The sequence below is a fragment of the Haematobia irritans genome, chromosome 2 (assembly GCF_050003625.1).
Source record: "Haematobia irritans isolate KBUSLIRL chromosome 2, ASM5000362v1, whole genome shotgun sequence".
Lineage (NCBI taxonomy): Eukaryota > Metazoa > Arthropoda > Insecta > Diptera > Muscidae > Haematobia > Haematobia irritans.
In genome coordinates this window covers 27,603,211-27,619,271 of record NC_134398.1, presented here as the reverse complement: position 1 = coordinate 27,619,271, position 16,061 = coordinate 27,603,211, and the positions used below count along the sequence as shown (strand labels likewise).

The following is a 16,061-nucleotide window of genomic DNA, read 5'->3' as shown; positions in this document are numbered from 1 at the left end:
TAGACTATTTTTTGTGGGGCTACGTCAAGTCTAAAGTCTACAGAAATAAGCCAGCAACTATTCCAGCTTTGGAAGACAACATTTCCGAAGAAATTCGGGCTATTCCGGCCGAAATGCTCGAAAAAGTTGCCCAAAATTGGACTTTCCGAATGGACCACCTAAGACGCAGCCGCGGTCAACATTTAAATGAAATTATCTTCAAAAAGTAAATGTCATGGACCAATCTAACGTTTCAAATAAAGAACCGATGAGATTTTGCAAATGCGTTTTTTTTTTTTAAAAAGTTATCAAGCTCTTAACAAATCACCCTTTATTTAAACACAAAAGGGGGCCCAATGGAGAAGCTAGAATTTTTCGCACTTGGAAGTGGTAAAATATAAAATAAAAAGTTTTCGGAATGTTACGTACATTATATCAAACTCAATACTTTACACCTCAACATATAAGAGAACTACTGGTTGTGAAGTCTTTTCCTCCAGGTTCCCACCTTGATTCTGTCAACAATGCAGTTGTGCAATATGTTTATAGCCTTAAACGCTATGAAATTTGTTCGTCCTTTTCAAGAAAGTTATATGGAGTCGAATTTAAACAACTGATGGACATACGAATTCTCTTACTATTGAATTAAATAATCTATACCAAAACACCTACATACCTTTATGAGAAATTACGATTCGGAAGGACTAACCGGAGAATCCTCCTAATACCTCAACAACACCAACTTCTAATTTCAGAATGGTACTTTTTTCTCACAGCATGCCGTCCTTGGAACTCTTTGCCTTCATCAATACAATTCATTCACAACGCTAATATATTTAAAAAATCACTTTACAGATTTTATTCTCAATAGTCTGCCATTTTCATTAATATTTGTCTTTTTTGCACTTTCATTGTTAATGTTTTTATGAATAAAGGTAAGTACTATGTTCGCTTTTCGCGTTGAAATTTTCGTGGTTACTTTATTAAAACAGTTCAATATAAAGCAGATAAATTAACTCAATTGATGCGCTGTTTCTTGTTTCTCTAGATTTCGACAAGACTTTACAGGAATAAGTTTGTTTTCATTTATAATTTTAATTATTTGAGGAAAAGTAATCGCGAAAATAAAGTGGTTTTCAACTCGAAAACCGAACATAGTACCCACCTTAAGGTCGTTAATCTATTGAAACGTCTTTTATGTATTATATATTATATACTTTATGGCATAAACTGTATAAAATTGTAACTCTACCACATGAAATCACGCACTGCAATCAAAAGATAATAATATCTTATTGTGTGTGAAACTTCGAACAAATAAAATTGAAATAAAAAATATAAGATATAACCAAATATTGTTCTTGTAGTAGTATATGTGAACATAATTCAATAAATGTAATGGAACGATTAGTTTTAGTAGTTTTTTCAAACCGTCATAGTACATTATTATGATGTTTACTTAAGAAATATGTTTTTAGTTTTGCTTGTCTAATTATTTTTGCTTAAAGGTTGATATAAATTAGTTGGTTGTACATAATTTGTTTGGGCCTGTTCGAAACCGAAACTTTTTACTATGGTGAGATATTAATTTACTATGGTAAAAAACATTTGCTAATTTTGTGTACTCATTTGTTTAATAAATAAAACTACATTGTGTTCGTTTTGATACAATCAATACATGCTAAGCCTAGTGATGTCGTAAATGTCAAGAATTTTCAACATTTGTCAAACTTCTTACTAGGTCCCTGAGCTAGTGAAATTATACTCACCTCGATTTACTTCAAATTTTTACCAATGCTAGTAAAAAGTTTCGATTTCGAACAGGCCCTTTATTGTATATTTTTTTTACCGGAAATATATATATACGTTTTTGAATGTTAAATTCCGTAACGGATTTCAACATATGTGAAATATTGAAAATTCCAAAACACCCTGTTAATTTTGTATCTGTCAATTGGTCAGTGTCATCATCTTTTCTCAACTTCTCATAAATATTCCTGAATAGAATTTTATTTTATTATAATAAAAATAAGCATATGTTGAAAATCTTTATATCGTGTAATTATCCACAGATATGAGTTTAACAAATTTCTAATAAACATGCAAAATAAATGTTGACATAAATCTATCGGGGGAAGACAATTAACAGCTGATCAAGTGTAACTATCGTATTTCTTATTTAGTGTACCATCAGTTGGATTGCAGGCAATTATCACTAATTAAGATTAATTAAAAAAGAGAGTGCAACAATATAAGAAGCCATAAAAAAGAAAGATTCGTAAACACAGAGTTGTAACGAGTAAGTGAAAGTAATTGATTTTGTTTGTATATAACTAATATTGGAGTATTTTATTTTCCATAGAATGCCTCCCTTGAAATCCTATTCACCACAAAACGAATATAATGGAAACAATAACTCGCCTACCGATAACACCTCAGGGGCCAATGGTGCTGATACTACTGCGGCATCATCTAGCTCAAATGTTACAACTTCGTTGAATATTCAACGTTCGACCACTAAGTCGCCCCCATATAATAATGCCCAATATCCATTTAAGGTTCTGGGAAACCTACAGCAGCTCCGTTCACAAAAAAGATTTTGTGACGTTGATATAGTTGCAGGTAATATTTTTGTCTATAATCCTGTACGCTTATATTAGTTATCACGTCTAGGAGTTGCATTTAGAATTTATAGTAATAGCCAATTTTTATTTATTTCAGTGTCTGGGAAAGATGCTAATAATATTTTTAATTTTGTGCGAAAGAAACTGTAGCTGGGAACTATTAATGTTATATATTTTGTAACATTAATAAATGTAGATTTATTTACTTCTTTTACATCCAATGGCCACACCCAATAAAATGCAAGGTGTTTTACCAATTCGAGAAATGAATAGGGTCGAAGGTTGTATTGGAGCCAACTTGGTGCAATAGTTAGCATAACCGCTTTGAATACAAAGGGTTATGGGTTCTATCCCAGTTTCGGCCGAACACCAACAAGTTTTTTCAGTGGGGCTTATCACTCAGCAAAGCTGGTAATATTTCTGAATCTTTCAAAGTGGTTCGGACATTGGGACTCGGCCAGAAACAGGAAGTCATTTATCGTATAACAAGAAACAACAAAACAAAAATTTCAAGGATTTGAAAACTTTAGCAAGTAGAAAAGTCTCTATACATGGCACTCAACAGTTCATCACAATGGACTAAATAATCTATTTAAGCCTAGAGTTCGCTTTTGTGTACATATATGAAAAGAAATCCTTTAAGTTTACAAATTGGACTGGTGATGATGTGTTGGTCTAATGTAGTGTCACAATTTTATTTCTATAGAAAACTTTGTCAAAATATTATTTCTATAGAAAATTTTGTCAAAATTTTATTTCTATAGAAAAATTTGTCAAAATATTATTTCTATAGAAAATTTTGTCAAAATTTTATTTATATAGAAAATTTTGTCAACATCGTATTTCTGTAGAAAATTTTGTCAAATGTTATTTCTAAAGAAAATTTTGTCACTATTTTATTTCTATAGAAAATTTTGTCAACATCGTATTTCTGTAGAAAATTTTGTCAAATGTTATTTCTATAGAAAATTTTGTCACAATTTTATTTCTATAGAAAAATTAGTGACAATTTTATTTCTATAGAAAAATTTGTTAAAATTTTATTTCTATAGAAAATTTTGTCAAAATTTAATTTTTATAGAAAATTTTGTTAAAATTTTATTTCTATAGAAAATTTTGTCAAAATTTTATTTCTATAGAAAATTTTGTCAAAATTTTATTTCTATAGAAAATTTTATTTCTATAGAAAATTTTGTAAAAATTTTATTTCTATAGAAAATTTTATCACAATTTTATTTCTATAGAAAGTTTTGTCAAAATTTTTTTTCTATAGAAAATTTTGTTAAAATTTTATTTCTATAGAAAATTTTGTCAAAATTTAATTTTTATAGAAAATTTTGTTAAAATTTTATTTCTATAGAAAATTTTGTCAAAATTTTATTTCTATAGACAATTTTCTATTTTATTTCTATAGAAAATTTTCTATAGAAATAAAGTTTTGTCAAAATTTTATTTCTATAGAAAATTTTGTCAAAATCGTATTTCTATAGAAAATTTTTTTTCAAATGTTATTTCTATAGAAAATTTTGTCACAATTTTATTTCTATAGAAAAATTAGTGACAATTTTATTTCTATAGAAAAATTTGTCAAAATATTATTTCTATAGAAAATTTTGTCAAAATTTTATTTCTATAGAAAAATTTGTCAAAATATTATTTCTATAGAAAATTTTGTCAAAATTTTATTTATATAGAAAATTTTGTCAACATCGTATTTCTGTAGAAAATTTTGTCAAATGTTATTTCTAAAGAAAATTTTATCACTATTTTATTTCTATAGAAAATTTTGTCAACATCGTATTTCTGTAGAAAATTTTGTCAAATGTTATTTCTATAGAAAATTTTGTCAACATCGTATTTCTGTAGAAAATTTTGTCAAATGTTATATCTAAAGAAAATTTTGTCACTATTTTATTTCTATAGAAAATTTTGTCAACATCGTATTTCTGTAGAAAATTTTGTCAAATGTTATTTCTATAGAAAATTTTGTCACAATTTTATTTCTATAGAAAAATTAGTGACAATTTTATTTCTATAGAAAAATTTGTTAAAATTTTATTTCTATAGAAAATTTTGTCAAAATTTAATTTTTATAGAAAATTTTGTTAAAATTTTATTTCTATAGAAAATTTTGTCAAAATTTTATTTCTATAGAAAATTTTATTTCTATAGAAAATTTTGTAAAAATTTTATTTCTATAGAAAATTTTATCACAATTTTATTTCTATAGAAAGTTTTGTCAAAATTTTTTTTCTATAGAAAATTTTGTTAAAATTTTATTTCTATAGAAAATTTTGTCAAAATTTAATTTTTATAGAAAATTTTGTTAAAATTTTATTTCTATAGAAAATTTTGTCAAAATTTTATTTCTATAGAAAATTTTCTATTTTATTTCTATAGAAAATTTTCTATAGAAATAAAGTTTTGTCAAAATTTTATTTCTATAGAAAATTTTGTCAAAATCGTATTTCTATAGAAATTTTTTTTTCAAATGTTATTTCTATAGAAAATTTTGTCACAATTTTATTTCTATAGAAAAATTAGTGACAATTTTATTTCTATAGAAAAATTTGTCAAAATTTTATTTCTATAGAAAATTTTGTCAAAATTTTATTTCTATAGAAAATTTTATTTCTATAGAAAATTTTGTAAAAATTTTATCTCTGTAGAAAATTTTGTCAAAATTTTATTTCTATAGAAAATTTTGTCAAAATTTTATTTCTATAGAAAATTTTGTCAAAATTTTATTTCTATAGAAAATTTTGTGAAAATTTTATTTCTATAGAAAATTTTGTCAAAATTTTACTTCTATAGAAAATTTTGTCAAAATTTTATTTCTATAGAAAATTTTGTCAAAATTTTATTTCTATAGAAAATTTTGTTAAAATTTTATTTCTATAGAAAATTTTGTGAAAATTTTATTTCTGTAAAAAATTTTGTCAAAATTTTATTTCTATAGAAAATTTTGTCAAAATTTTATTTCTATAGAAAATTTTGTCAAAATTTTATTTCTATAGAAAGTTTTGTCAAAATTTTATTTCTATAGAAAATTTTGTCAAAATTTAATTTCTATAGAAAATTTTGTCAACATTTTATTTCTATAGGAAATTTTGTCAAAATTTTATTTCTATAGAAAATTTTGTCAAAATTTTATTTCTATAGAAAATTTTTTAGAAATTTTATTTCTATAGAAAATTTTTTAAAAATTTTATTTCTATAAAAAATTTTGTCAAAATTTTATTTCTATAGAAAATTTTGTCAATATTTTATTACTATAGAAAATTTATGGGAGCCACCGTGGTGCAATGGTTTGCATACCCGCCTTGCATACACAAGGTCGTGGGTTCGATTCCTGCTTCGACCGAACACCAAAAAGTTTTTCAGCGGTGAATTATCCCACCTCAGTAATGCTGGTGACATTTCTGAGGGTTCCAAAGCTTCTCTAAGTGGTTTCACTGCAATGTGGAACGCCGTTCGGACTCGGCTATAAAAAGGAGATCTCTTGTCATTGAGCTTAATATCGAATCAAGCAGCACTCAGTGATAAGAGAGAAGTTCACCAATGTGGTATCACATTGGACTGAATAGTCTAACTGAGCCTGATATGTTACATCGGGCTGCAACCTAACCTATAGAAAAATTATGAAAACCTTCTGCAAAATCTACCAAAATATCAAGAATTCTACCAATATACCAAATAATAAAAAATCTACCATTTTTGGTAGAATTCTACCAACTGTAGCAATCGTGAATATGATTCCGTTTATGAAGAATGTCAGATATTGGAGAAAGATATATATGAATTTGATATATCAGAGGTTATAACCAACTCAAGTCGGCTCGCATAATGGTTCTTGTTGTTCTCGAGCTGTCTCGGTATTTTGTACAGTCATCCACCCTCTTATTGGACATGAAAACCCGTCTCTACTGACGGAGACAAATCTTTGAGTAATAAATTGTATGGTATCAAACGTAGAATAAAATAATGATTCCTACATAGTGTGACACATGGCGTCCTTGATCAAGGGCTGCAACTTCCCCTCGAAGTATGTTTATTTGTTTCAAATCTCAATAGCTTAGGTTAGGTATAGTGGCAGATCATTATTTTAGGCTTAGACTATTCTGTCAATTGTAGTGACACAATCAGTGCTTCCATATTATATATTCCATATTCAATGAATCACAACAAACCTCCTTTTTATAGCCAGGTCACATTAGGATAGCTGTGAAACGGACGCACATACAAAGTCTGTGTCGAATTTTTGGGCCATCACAAAAAAAATCGCCATGCATATTTTACAAAGAATTTGATTCTCGTTTCAAATTCTTTCTGACCTATTAAGTATATTTATATTATTAACACACACTTATCCTTAAAAATTCCAGGTGGGGCAACTTACTATTGCCACCGTGTAATCCTAAGTGCGGCCTCTTGTTATTTCGAGGCTATGTTCAGACCAGAATTGGGTTTGAATGAAGTAAATCAGAAGACTGTGGTATTGCACACAATCGACGGTGATATTCTGAGTATACTTTTAGACTTTATTTACACGGGACGATGTGAAATAACACAGGTATGTGGATTTTAATAAAATTAATATAGCTCCTTACATACAAATAATCAAAATGACTAACCATAACACTTTTTCCATAGTCTAACGTCCAGGAATTATTAGCGGCAGCAGATATGCTACAATTACATGAAATTGTTGACGGTTGTTGTGAATTTCTCTGTCGTGAATTGCATGCCAGCAATGCATTGGGAATTCTTAGATTTGCTGAAGCTCACAATTGTGAAGCGTTGGCAAAAAGCGCTTTAAATTATGTCCATGCCAATTTTCCAGCGGTAAGTTCTAAACGGTTTAATGCAATGCCATCATCAAAACAAAAATCGTGTTGTTTTGAGTAAAGGTTTTGCAAATTTCTTAATTATACTTTTCGGTATCTTACTTCCAAGCTATGTAGGTCGTCTAGATATACAAAAATCGAATATGGATTTTTGTAAAAAAAATCGACTTTATAGTGACGAAAATCGACTAATAGCCCTTTAACAAAAAATAGAGATTTTTAATTCTATTTTAAAAATGTATCGAACAATTCGAAAATCGTGACATGATAAGTAGACTTCTCTACAAACGTGAAAGAAAATAACCCTTCCAGGTTTAAAAAATTTAAACTGTTTGCAGCCAAAAAAAAAAAAAAAAAACAATATTACCAAATTTCCGTAGCTAGATTAATTAACATCGCATGATCTTCCCTTATAAATTAAATGAAATGTTTGAAAATCGACATTGTAACTAAAGGAACACTCATTTTGAGGGTACACAAATTGCTTCAAGCAAATTTTTTGATTTTTTTTCTAGGCTTACCATTAGTTTGGAACAAGGATTTCTATATTATAAAAATGTTATAAAAATTGTCTATTAACCATCTTTTTGCTTCCGAAGATTACACAAGAAGATGAATTTCTGGAAACACCACAAACCTTGCTGTCCCAATTGCTAACATCTGAGCTTCTACGAGTCGATTCAGAATCTCAAGTTTTTCAAGCAGCTTTGCGATGGATCAAACATGATGTTACACAAAGAAGATGTTATGTTTTCGATATTTTATCTTTGGTCCGGCTCGCATTGGTTCCTGTAAAAGTAATCGATCAAGCATTACGTGACTGCCGTGATATGTCGGTAAAGATAGCTCTTCGCTCTATATGTAGAGATATTGCTTCCAAAAGGGGCCAGTTGGTGCCGTTGAGGGTTTGTCCAAGGCAACTGGCAAAGAAAAACATATACATTATTGGTGGATCACGAAGAGAAACCTCATCCACATGGAATCCCGCCGATGATATATTCGATACTGTGGCTAAATTCGATATATTCCGCAGAGAGTGGTCAGAGACAGCACCCATGGAAATTGGTCGCATATTACCAGGCGTTGCTGCCCTAAATGGGAAAATTTATGTAATAGGAGGTGAGAGAGGTGCTCAAATTTTGGCCAATGGCGAAGTATACGATCCACAAAACGATTGTTGGTCACCCATATCACCAATGATTGTACCACGTTGTGAATTTGGTTTGTGCGCCATGGATAATAGTTTGTTAGCAGTTGGTGGTTGGATAGGTGATGATATTGGTGGCTCAATGGAACGTTACGATCCTGACAAGGATGTTTGGGAGATTATTGGTAGTTTGCCGGAACCACGTTTTAGTATGGGCGTTGTGAGTTTTGAAGGTCTTATCTATATAGTGGGAGGATGTACTATTTCCACACGTCATTTGCCAGATTTAGTGAGGTATAGAATAAAGATTCATAGCAAATGGAAACTATAATAATTTTCCCAAATGTATTTGTAGCTATAATCCTGTAACCCAAGAGTGGCAGCCTTTGGCACGTATGCAAGTAGCCCGTTGTCAAATGGGTGTGGCTATTTTGGATCGTTATTTATATGTGGTGGGTGGCAATAGCAGCTCTCAAGCTGTCCTCAGTTCTGTGGAACGTTATAGTTTCGATGATAATACATGGTCCACGGTATGTGCAATGTCTGTACCCAGAGCTATTCCGGCAGTAGCTGCTGCTGATGGCTTGTTATATGTGGCTGGTGGAGACCAGGTATGAATGAAGAGATTTATTTTTTTTTTTTCGTTACTTAGTATATTAACACAATTATCCTTAATAGCCCTGCGAAGCTACTTTCTATCGTGCACAGGTAACTATAAGCGCCGTAGAATGTTATGATCCTTTGACAGATACCTGGAAAAACTGTCCTGATTTGCCCGTGAGTCGTTCTGAAGCTGGAGCAGTTGTTGTTTAAATACAATCATAAACATATGAGAGTGTACAGCATGAATGAAAATCGAATACGTCGGCGAATTATTTTGTTCCCAACGATTTCAAATCAAATTCCAGCACATCACTGCGCTGAATCTAATAGAAAAACCAAGAAAGAAAAATCCTGATAGAATAGGTGGCTATAGAATTTTATGTTGTTTACGTATTTTTTATATTGTACTCGTATCTTTATCTATGTTTAACAAACAATCATCATTCTCGTATACATTTTTTTTAGTTTTTAATATCCTCTATATATTTAAATATTAAGTTTTATACGCCTATACACAATAACCACAATTTTTCGCCAAATAGCGCTAATCTGAAAGCAAACAAAAAAAAATGAAAAAATATACCTTAAAAAGGTCGAAATTAATTCCCCTCCCCCCTAAACATATTGAATGTCAAGAATTCCATTTGAGGAAACATACGTATTAATTGATGTAAAACTAAAAGAATAAAACATATTTATTGAAATACATATATATGCAAGGTGAAGTTTTCTTTGTTGGTAGTGGGTTTTATTTGTGTTCGGAATGTAATTTAAAATACAGTAGAATTCATTTATAGCGACCTCGGTTATAACGACCATCCGTTTATAACGACGGATTTTCAAAGCAAGTTTGGTTCTTAATAGTTTGTACATGCGCAAGCATTCGCTTAGAACGACTCCGGTTTAAGCGACCATCTGCTTTTAACGACCAATTTGCACGTCTGCTTTGGAATGGACATTCGGTTATAACGACGATGTAAGTTCTGTGTACTAATTTTTATTTTTTTCATTCCATTTTTTGTCGTCAGCCAATACTAAATAAAGAAACATATACTGCGGGGAATCACAGAATTTGTTTTCGACTATCCCAAACAGAGGTGCAAATGACAAAGAAGAAATATTCAAACCAGTTTGAGTCGTAAAAGCTGATGGACCCATAAATATTCACTTTTTAATTACCAGCGGTGTTATAGAAATTTCTTAATAGTTTGTACATGCGCAAGCATTCGCTTAGAACGACTCCGGTTTAAGCGACCATCTGCTTTTAACGACCAATTTGCACGTCTGCTTTGGAATGGACATTCGGTTATAACGACGATGTAAGTTCTGTGTACTAATTTTTATTTTTTTCATTCCATTTTTTGTCGTCAGCCAATACTAAATAAAGAAACATATACTGCGGGAAATCACAGAATTTGTTTTCGACTATCCCAAACAGAGGTGCAAATGACAAAGAAGAAATATTCAAACCAGTTTGAGTCGTAAAAGCTGATGGACCCATAAATATTCACTTTTTAATTACCAGCGGTGTTATAGAAATTTTTTATTTACATAAGAATCTGTAATCCAGCTCAAGCAAACGCAGGTAAGGTTGCGTGCTGCACTTTTACTTGGATAAATACTGAGTTATCAGAGAGGGGGTTCTTATATATCAGAGAGTTTATATAGTTCCTTTGAAATTATTGAAAGTAAATTATTAAAAGAAATTCTTGTAAGTAGAAAACAAACCACAATTCTAAACTATTTCCAATCTCAATAAATATGAATATACATGATAAAAATATTGTGTACACTTATTTGGATACAACGACGTTCGGTTATAACGACGTATAATTTCGTTCCCTTGGCGGTCGCTATAACCGAATTCTACTGTAATAGGAATTCGAATTTTTGTGCTAATGAGTAACCGAAGAAATCTTTCTTTTTAAGTGCTCTCAACTTCAAATATATAAAAAATGCAATATAAAATTGTATCAACGCAGATCCCTCATTGGCTATCGACTATCTCCAAATTCGACAAATCGACTTTAGATTTTCTTGAAGTTCGTGTCAAGGTTAGGTTGTTGTAGAGGATAACATCAATTTTGTGTTGAATTGATGTCCACTTAGACCAATATAGGTCCATTGTGATTCTTCGATGTGATCTTTTCATATTCTTCCTTCCGATGCGGTCCCCTTTGGAATAGTCTCAGAAATTCCACTTGTCTGTTTTCTTTAGAAGAAATCTTAGAACAACAAACCAGAGACTGTCATGAAGGTAAGTATGTTCCTTAAACTGCACTCCCGCAGACCAGTGAGAGCCGGAAAGAAAAAGGAGACCAGTATCTTGTTTCTTCTAAAGGATAATGCTGGACACGTACACAGGAAGTGGTACGAGTCTTCCGTAACTTCCGGGTCACCACCACCATCTACATATATCTTCTTCTTTAAGACCTATTCTTACCATATGTTTCCCAAAGTGTGTTATGTCTTGTTATGATACCAATCAGAGGCCGCAATTCATCTCTGTCATCGACATCAACAACTTTCACAGTTCCTTCGGTTCTTTTGGTCCAATATCAACTTAGGTTGCTCGCAACCATCCGAAGAGACCCAGCGTTTTCACCATAGTTCATCATATTTGACCTCTATTCTGTAATGATAAGAAGATAGTGGAGGAAAAACGTCCGTTCGTTCCACACACACCGTCCTTAGCCAGCACATCCGCTTCCTCATTTCCTATTATCCCACAGTGCCCAGGTTACCCATCATTGAGTTCTCTACGACAGCCGCTGACTACCTTAGACCTTATGTCAGCACTGCACAATGCTTTTATAGCTGCTTGACTGTCGACGAAGAAGCTGATATTGCTTCTGAATAACGGCCTCATCAACAGCGACTCAGTATAAATCTCAGCCTGAAAATACTGCAAACACTATCCAACGTGTTATACTCCCTTATTCCCAGTTCACTGCAATAAATACCGCTGCCCTTGGTATAATGTGTGCCGGTTTGTGATGATAAACATGCCCCGTGGCCATATGGTCCGTGTCTCTATAATGCCGGCAAGAATTTCAGTATTCCTGCAGGCAGTCCTCTCCAGCGTCCTCAAGCTCTTAAGTCTCATAAGTGTCAGCTCTGCTGTCTTCCTTACATGTAAATCGAGTAGGATAACTCCCATCAGTCAAACTTGCAATTCGACTTTTGAATCACATTACAATTCCAAGGTCCACTTTTAAGAAGATTTCAACTGCCATTTGCCTTGTAAATTTCAAACAAATCTGGAGTTAAGGTGGGTATTAAGTTCGAGTTCACCTTTGTGGTATCACAATGGACTGAATTGTCTAAGTGAGCCTGATATATCGGGCTGCCACCTAACCTAATCTAACCTAAAGGTGTGTACTATGTTCGTTTTTCGAGTTGAAAATCACTATATTTTCGCGATTACTTTTCCTGAAATAATCAAAATTATAAATGAAAACAAACATATTCCCGTAAAGTCATGCCGAAATCTATAGGAACAAGAAATTGCGCATCAATTGAGTTAATTTATCTGCTTTATATTGCATTGTTTTAGTAAAGTAACCGCGAAAATTTCAACTCGAAAAGCGAACATAGTACTTACCTTTTGATGCAAATTTTATTAAAACTTGATGGAGAATATCCCAAAGCAACTTTCACGAAGTTTATATTCTTTTAAATGGATTAGTAGAAAAAAGTAATCATGAAAAAATTACAATTTTAGCGGCTAAACTCGAACTTAAACCCTAAATTAACTTTCTCAAATTTCGAAAAAGTCAACTGGAAATTTTAGTACTGTAATGTTGACTTTAGCTTTTTCAGAAAAAAGGGAATATTTTCCTTTTTTAGTAGACTTCTTATTTTCTATTGTATCTACGTCGTCGTGTTCGGCAATTCTTGAAGTCAAAAAAATTGTTAGTGGATTCTGAAAATCCATCATAGTACCACTTTTATTTTATCCAGTCGTTAAAAAGGTTTACCTTGAGTACATTTCATACAAGAAAAGTACTGTAGCAATAATTTGCCCATCCCTATGGCGCATATCACCGCGATCCGGCAACACGCTTTCATTGTTTACCACCAAAACGAAAACGCGGCCGCAAGCTGCTGGAAAATAAAAGATATATTTTGCAAAAACCGTTCGAAACTAAAAACATAACAATGATGTGGTTAATGACTTATGATTATATGGAAGAGTTTCTTCAAATTCTGAAAATATATGTTGCATTTATCAATTTCATTGATGTCGTTTGTCCGACACGATTGAGGTGGTCCAGGGAAGAATTCAACCAAAATGAACGCGATATGAAGTCAATATACAATCAACTAATTGATATCGTGAAGCAAAGAAACAACCGCGAGTTTCGAAAATTTACTCGAATCAACATTGCAACGTATGAACATTTGGTGGAGCTATTGAAGAAGAAGTTACAAAAATATTCCGCCAGAAAACCAATACCGCCGGAATGTCGTCTGATGTTAACTTTAATGTAAGTATAGGTTTCTAAATAAAATAAAAACGGCGACAAGGCTTATTTGTATGTATTTCAGGTATTTGGCTTATGACTCCCCTCGTCCTTTGCTTCAAATGGCCTTTCGTCTGGGATCGACCACTTTGCGAAGCATTATCACCGATACATGTGAATGTATAGCAAGGGAATTAGGACCTGGATATTTCTTGACCTCCTTAGATACGGACAACTATTACGAGTTGAGCGAACAACAATTGGAGGCTACAGGAATGCCAAATTGTGTAGGCAGTTTAGATGCTATTCAATTTCTGACAGAGAGGAAAACAAGAGACCCCATCGTTGTTGTGGCTTCCTGTAACACCAAATACCAATTGCTCAATGTCGATGTAGACATGATGGACCAAATAATGAAAAAAGAGAATGTGGTAAACCACTTACTGCAAAATAGAATGGAAAATTTGCCGGATGAAATTCAAATGGCCGATACGGGAGTATTGATTCCTTCGTACTTTGTGACACCACGTACATTTCCATTTGTTAATCATACCATGAGACCCTATCCGGGTAAAATCTTAAGTCCTTCCAAGGAGGCATTTAATGCTCGTTTGAAAAACTGTTCGGACTATTTGGATAATTCTTTTGGTATATTGATATACAAATGGAAAGTTCTGCAAAATCGTTTTGCTGGATTACCAGAAGTGTCGTGTAACATAATTAAATCTTGTATAATATTGCATAATTTCGCCATAGAACATGACCGTTCGTATTTGCACAATCTGCTTATGGATCACGTGGACGAAGAAACACAAGAACTGAGGACAGGTGTTTGGCGGGAAACTGTAAAATTACCCAAGACACGGCTATTTAGTAACTATGAAAATACTGCTGATAACGATGCTTTTACAAGCAGAGATTTATTGAAGGATTATTTATTTAAGGAAAGCATGTAATAAAGCAATGTTGTTAGTATTCAATTTTCATATGTCTTATCTTGATATATTAGAAGTTCTTGAGTGACTACTTCTAATAGTCTTTGTTGCAGACGCATTAAGTCAATGGGTGGTAGTTTTGCCTCTTCTACTTGTAGAGCTATGGAATTGAAAAACACTTGATTGGGAGAAGGTGGTGTGAAGCGCTGCTTTGCATTTTTCAGTAGATTAGATATTTCCTGACATGCCTCATTTATAATGGCATCTTTATCGACCTTTTTCTTTTTGGCTGCATCTTCATATGATCCAGCCATTTTGCTCAAATTGCATACATTTGATGTAGATGCATCGATTTTCTTTATATACTCATTTAAATCAAAATTCTCGCCATCATATTCCACTTCGTGAATAATTTCTTCATCGTTAGACATGTTTGTGTCTTGGACATACTGTGAAAAGTCCACTTCAGTTTCTTCTAATTTGGCAACAGGCCTAAAATGAAATATTATTAGAATATAAGATTTACCCTGCCAACTTTGACAAGTTCCAACGTACTCTTTTAAATGGTCATCCAAAAATGTCATATGGTGATAGTATTTCCAAGTGTAATTTGATCGTTCGTCATCTTCTTTCCCGTCTTCTTTATTTTTCCGGCGTCGTTCTCTAATGTAAGTGTCCCGAAGGGTCTTCCAACGTATACGGATAGTAGCAGCTAGAAAAAGAGTAAATTGAAAGACACATGAGTGAGCTTGAAATCAATAAACCAAATTGTTTGTAAAAAATCACAATTACATTAAATCTTCTCATTGTCCATAGCCCCTAAAACTAATCAGAAGAAAAGATTTTCAATCTCGAAAATGAGGAAATTAGGGCTAATTTTTAATAACGAACAAGAACATTGGTAGTTTCTTTATAACACTCTACGTACGTACGTGCTTGTCTGTGGAACAGAATTTCCCATAATCACCAATTATCCAAAATTACTTACGGTCTCTTCGCAACTGTGCGGCAACCTCTGCCCATTTTTCAATTTTTTGTTCCCTGAATCGCAAATTACGATATTTTTTATCATACAGAATTGGATTGGCCTTTATTAACTCTATCAATTGGTATTCCATTTTTATTGTATATTTCAGCCAAAACAAGAAAATCCGCGTCAATTACTCAATGCAATTCTAACAGATGTGTATTTTTGTTGTCTGATTGAGATATGAGTTAACCTAAATATAAGCGTACGATGATACAGTTGGCATTATTGCCTGCTTGCCATTTCATTTCACGCATTTATTGGTTTGTTTCGATAAACAAAGATATTTATCAAAAATATGTTAAAACACAATTAACACGAAATCACCCTCTTTAATATTGAAAGTCTCGTCAAAAAGAACTTTCGAGCATAATGTGAACGTAGTAAAGGGTGATTTGTTATGAGCTTGATAACTTTAAAAAAAAAAAACGCA

General features: G+C 32.0%; 2 protein-coding genes across 2 annotated transcripts; one reads left to right on the top strand and one right to left on the bottom strand.

Annotated features, from left to right (window-relative positions):
* The first annotated feature begins 1,965 nt into the window (after nt 1-1,965).
* On the top strand, nt 1,966-9,912 carry LOC142223792 (actin-binding protein IPP). The gene is made up of 7 exons (XM_075293644.1): nt 1,966-2,278; nt 2,342-2,601; nt 6,989-7,176; nt 7,257-7,448; nt 8,050-8,891; nt 8,953-9,208; nt 9,276-9,912. Exons 2-7 carry the CDS (start codon nt 2,343-2,345, stop codon nt 9,408-9,410), a joined length of 1,872 nt encoding a protein of 623 aa, XP_075149759.1. The 5' UTR covers nt 1,966-2,278; nt 2,342; the 3' UTR covers nt 9,411-9,912.
* A 4,640-nt stretch (nt 9,913-14,552) lies between these two features.
* Nucleotides 14,553-15,815, bottom strand: LOC142223791 (uncharacterized). The gene is made up of 3 exons (XM_075293643.1): nt 15,590-15,815; nt 15,157-15,313; nt 14,553-15,093 (listed from the first exon to the last, which is right to left on the bottom strand). The coding sequence occupies exons 1-3, from the start codon at nt 15,717-15,719 to the stop codon at nt 14,643-14,645; spliced, it is 738 nt and encodes a 245-aa protein (XP_075149758.1). The 5' UTR covers nt 15,720-15,815; the 3' UTR covers nt 14,553-14,642.
* Nucleotides 15,816-16,061: the final 246 nt, after the last annotated feature.

Excerpts from the sequence above, each read along its gene's own strand:
- LOC142223792 (XM_075293644.1), top strand. The coding sequence starts at position 2,343 with ATGCCTCCCTTGAAATCCTATTCACCACAAAACGAATATAATGGAAAC. Across the intron at positions 2,602-6,988 it reads TGACGTTGATATAGTTGCAG|GTGGGGCAACTTACTATTGC; the intron begins GTAATATTTTTG and ends TAAAAATTCCAG. Across the intron at positions 8,892-8,952 it reads CATTTGCCAGATTTAGTGAG|CTATAATCCTGTAACCCAAG; the intron begins GTATAGAATAAA and ends ATGTATTTGTAG.
- LOC142223791 (XM_075293643.1), bottom strand. The coding sequence starts at position 15,719 with ATGGAATACCAATTGATAGAGTTAATAAAGGCCAATCCAATTCTGTAT. Across the intron at positions 15,314-15,589 it reads CGCACAGTTGCGAAGAGACC|CTGCTACTATCCGTATACGT; the intron begins GTAAGTAATTTT and ends CTCTTTTTCTAG. Across the intron at positions 15,094-15,156 it reads TTGGATGACCATTTAAAAGA|GCCTGTTGCCAAATTAGAAG; the intron begins GTACGTTGGAAC and ends ATTTCATTTTAG.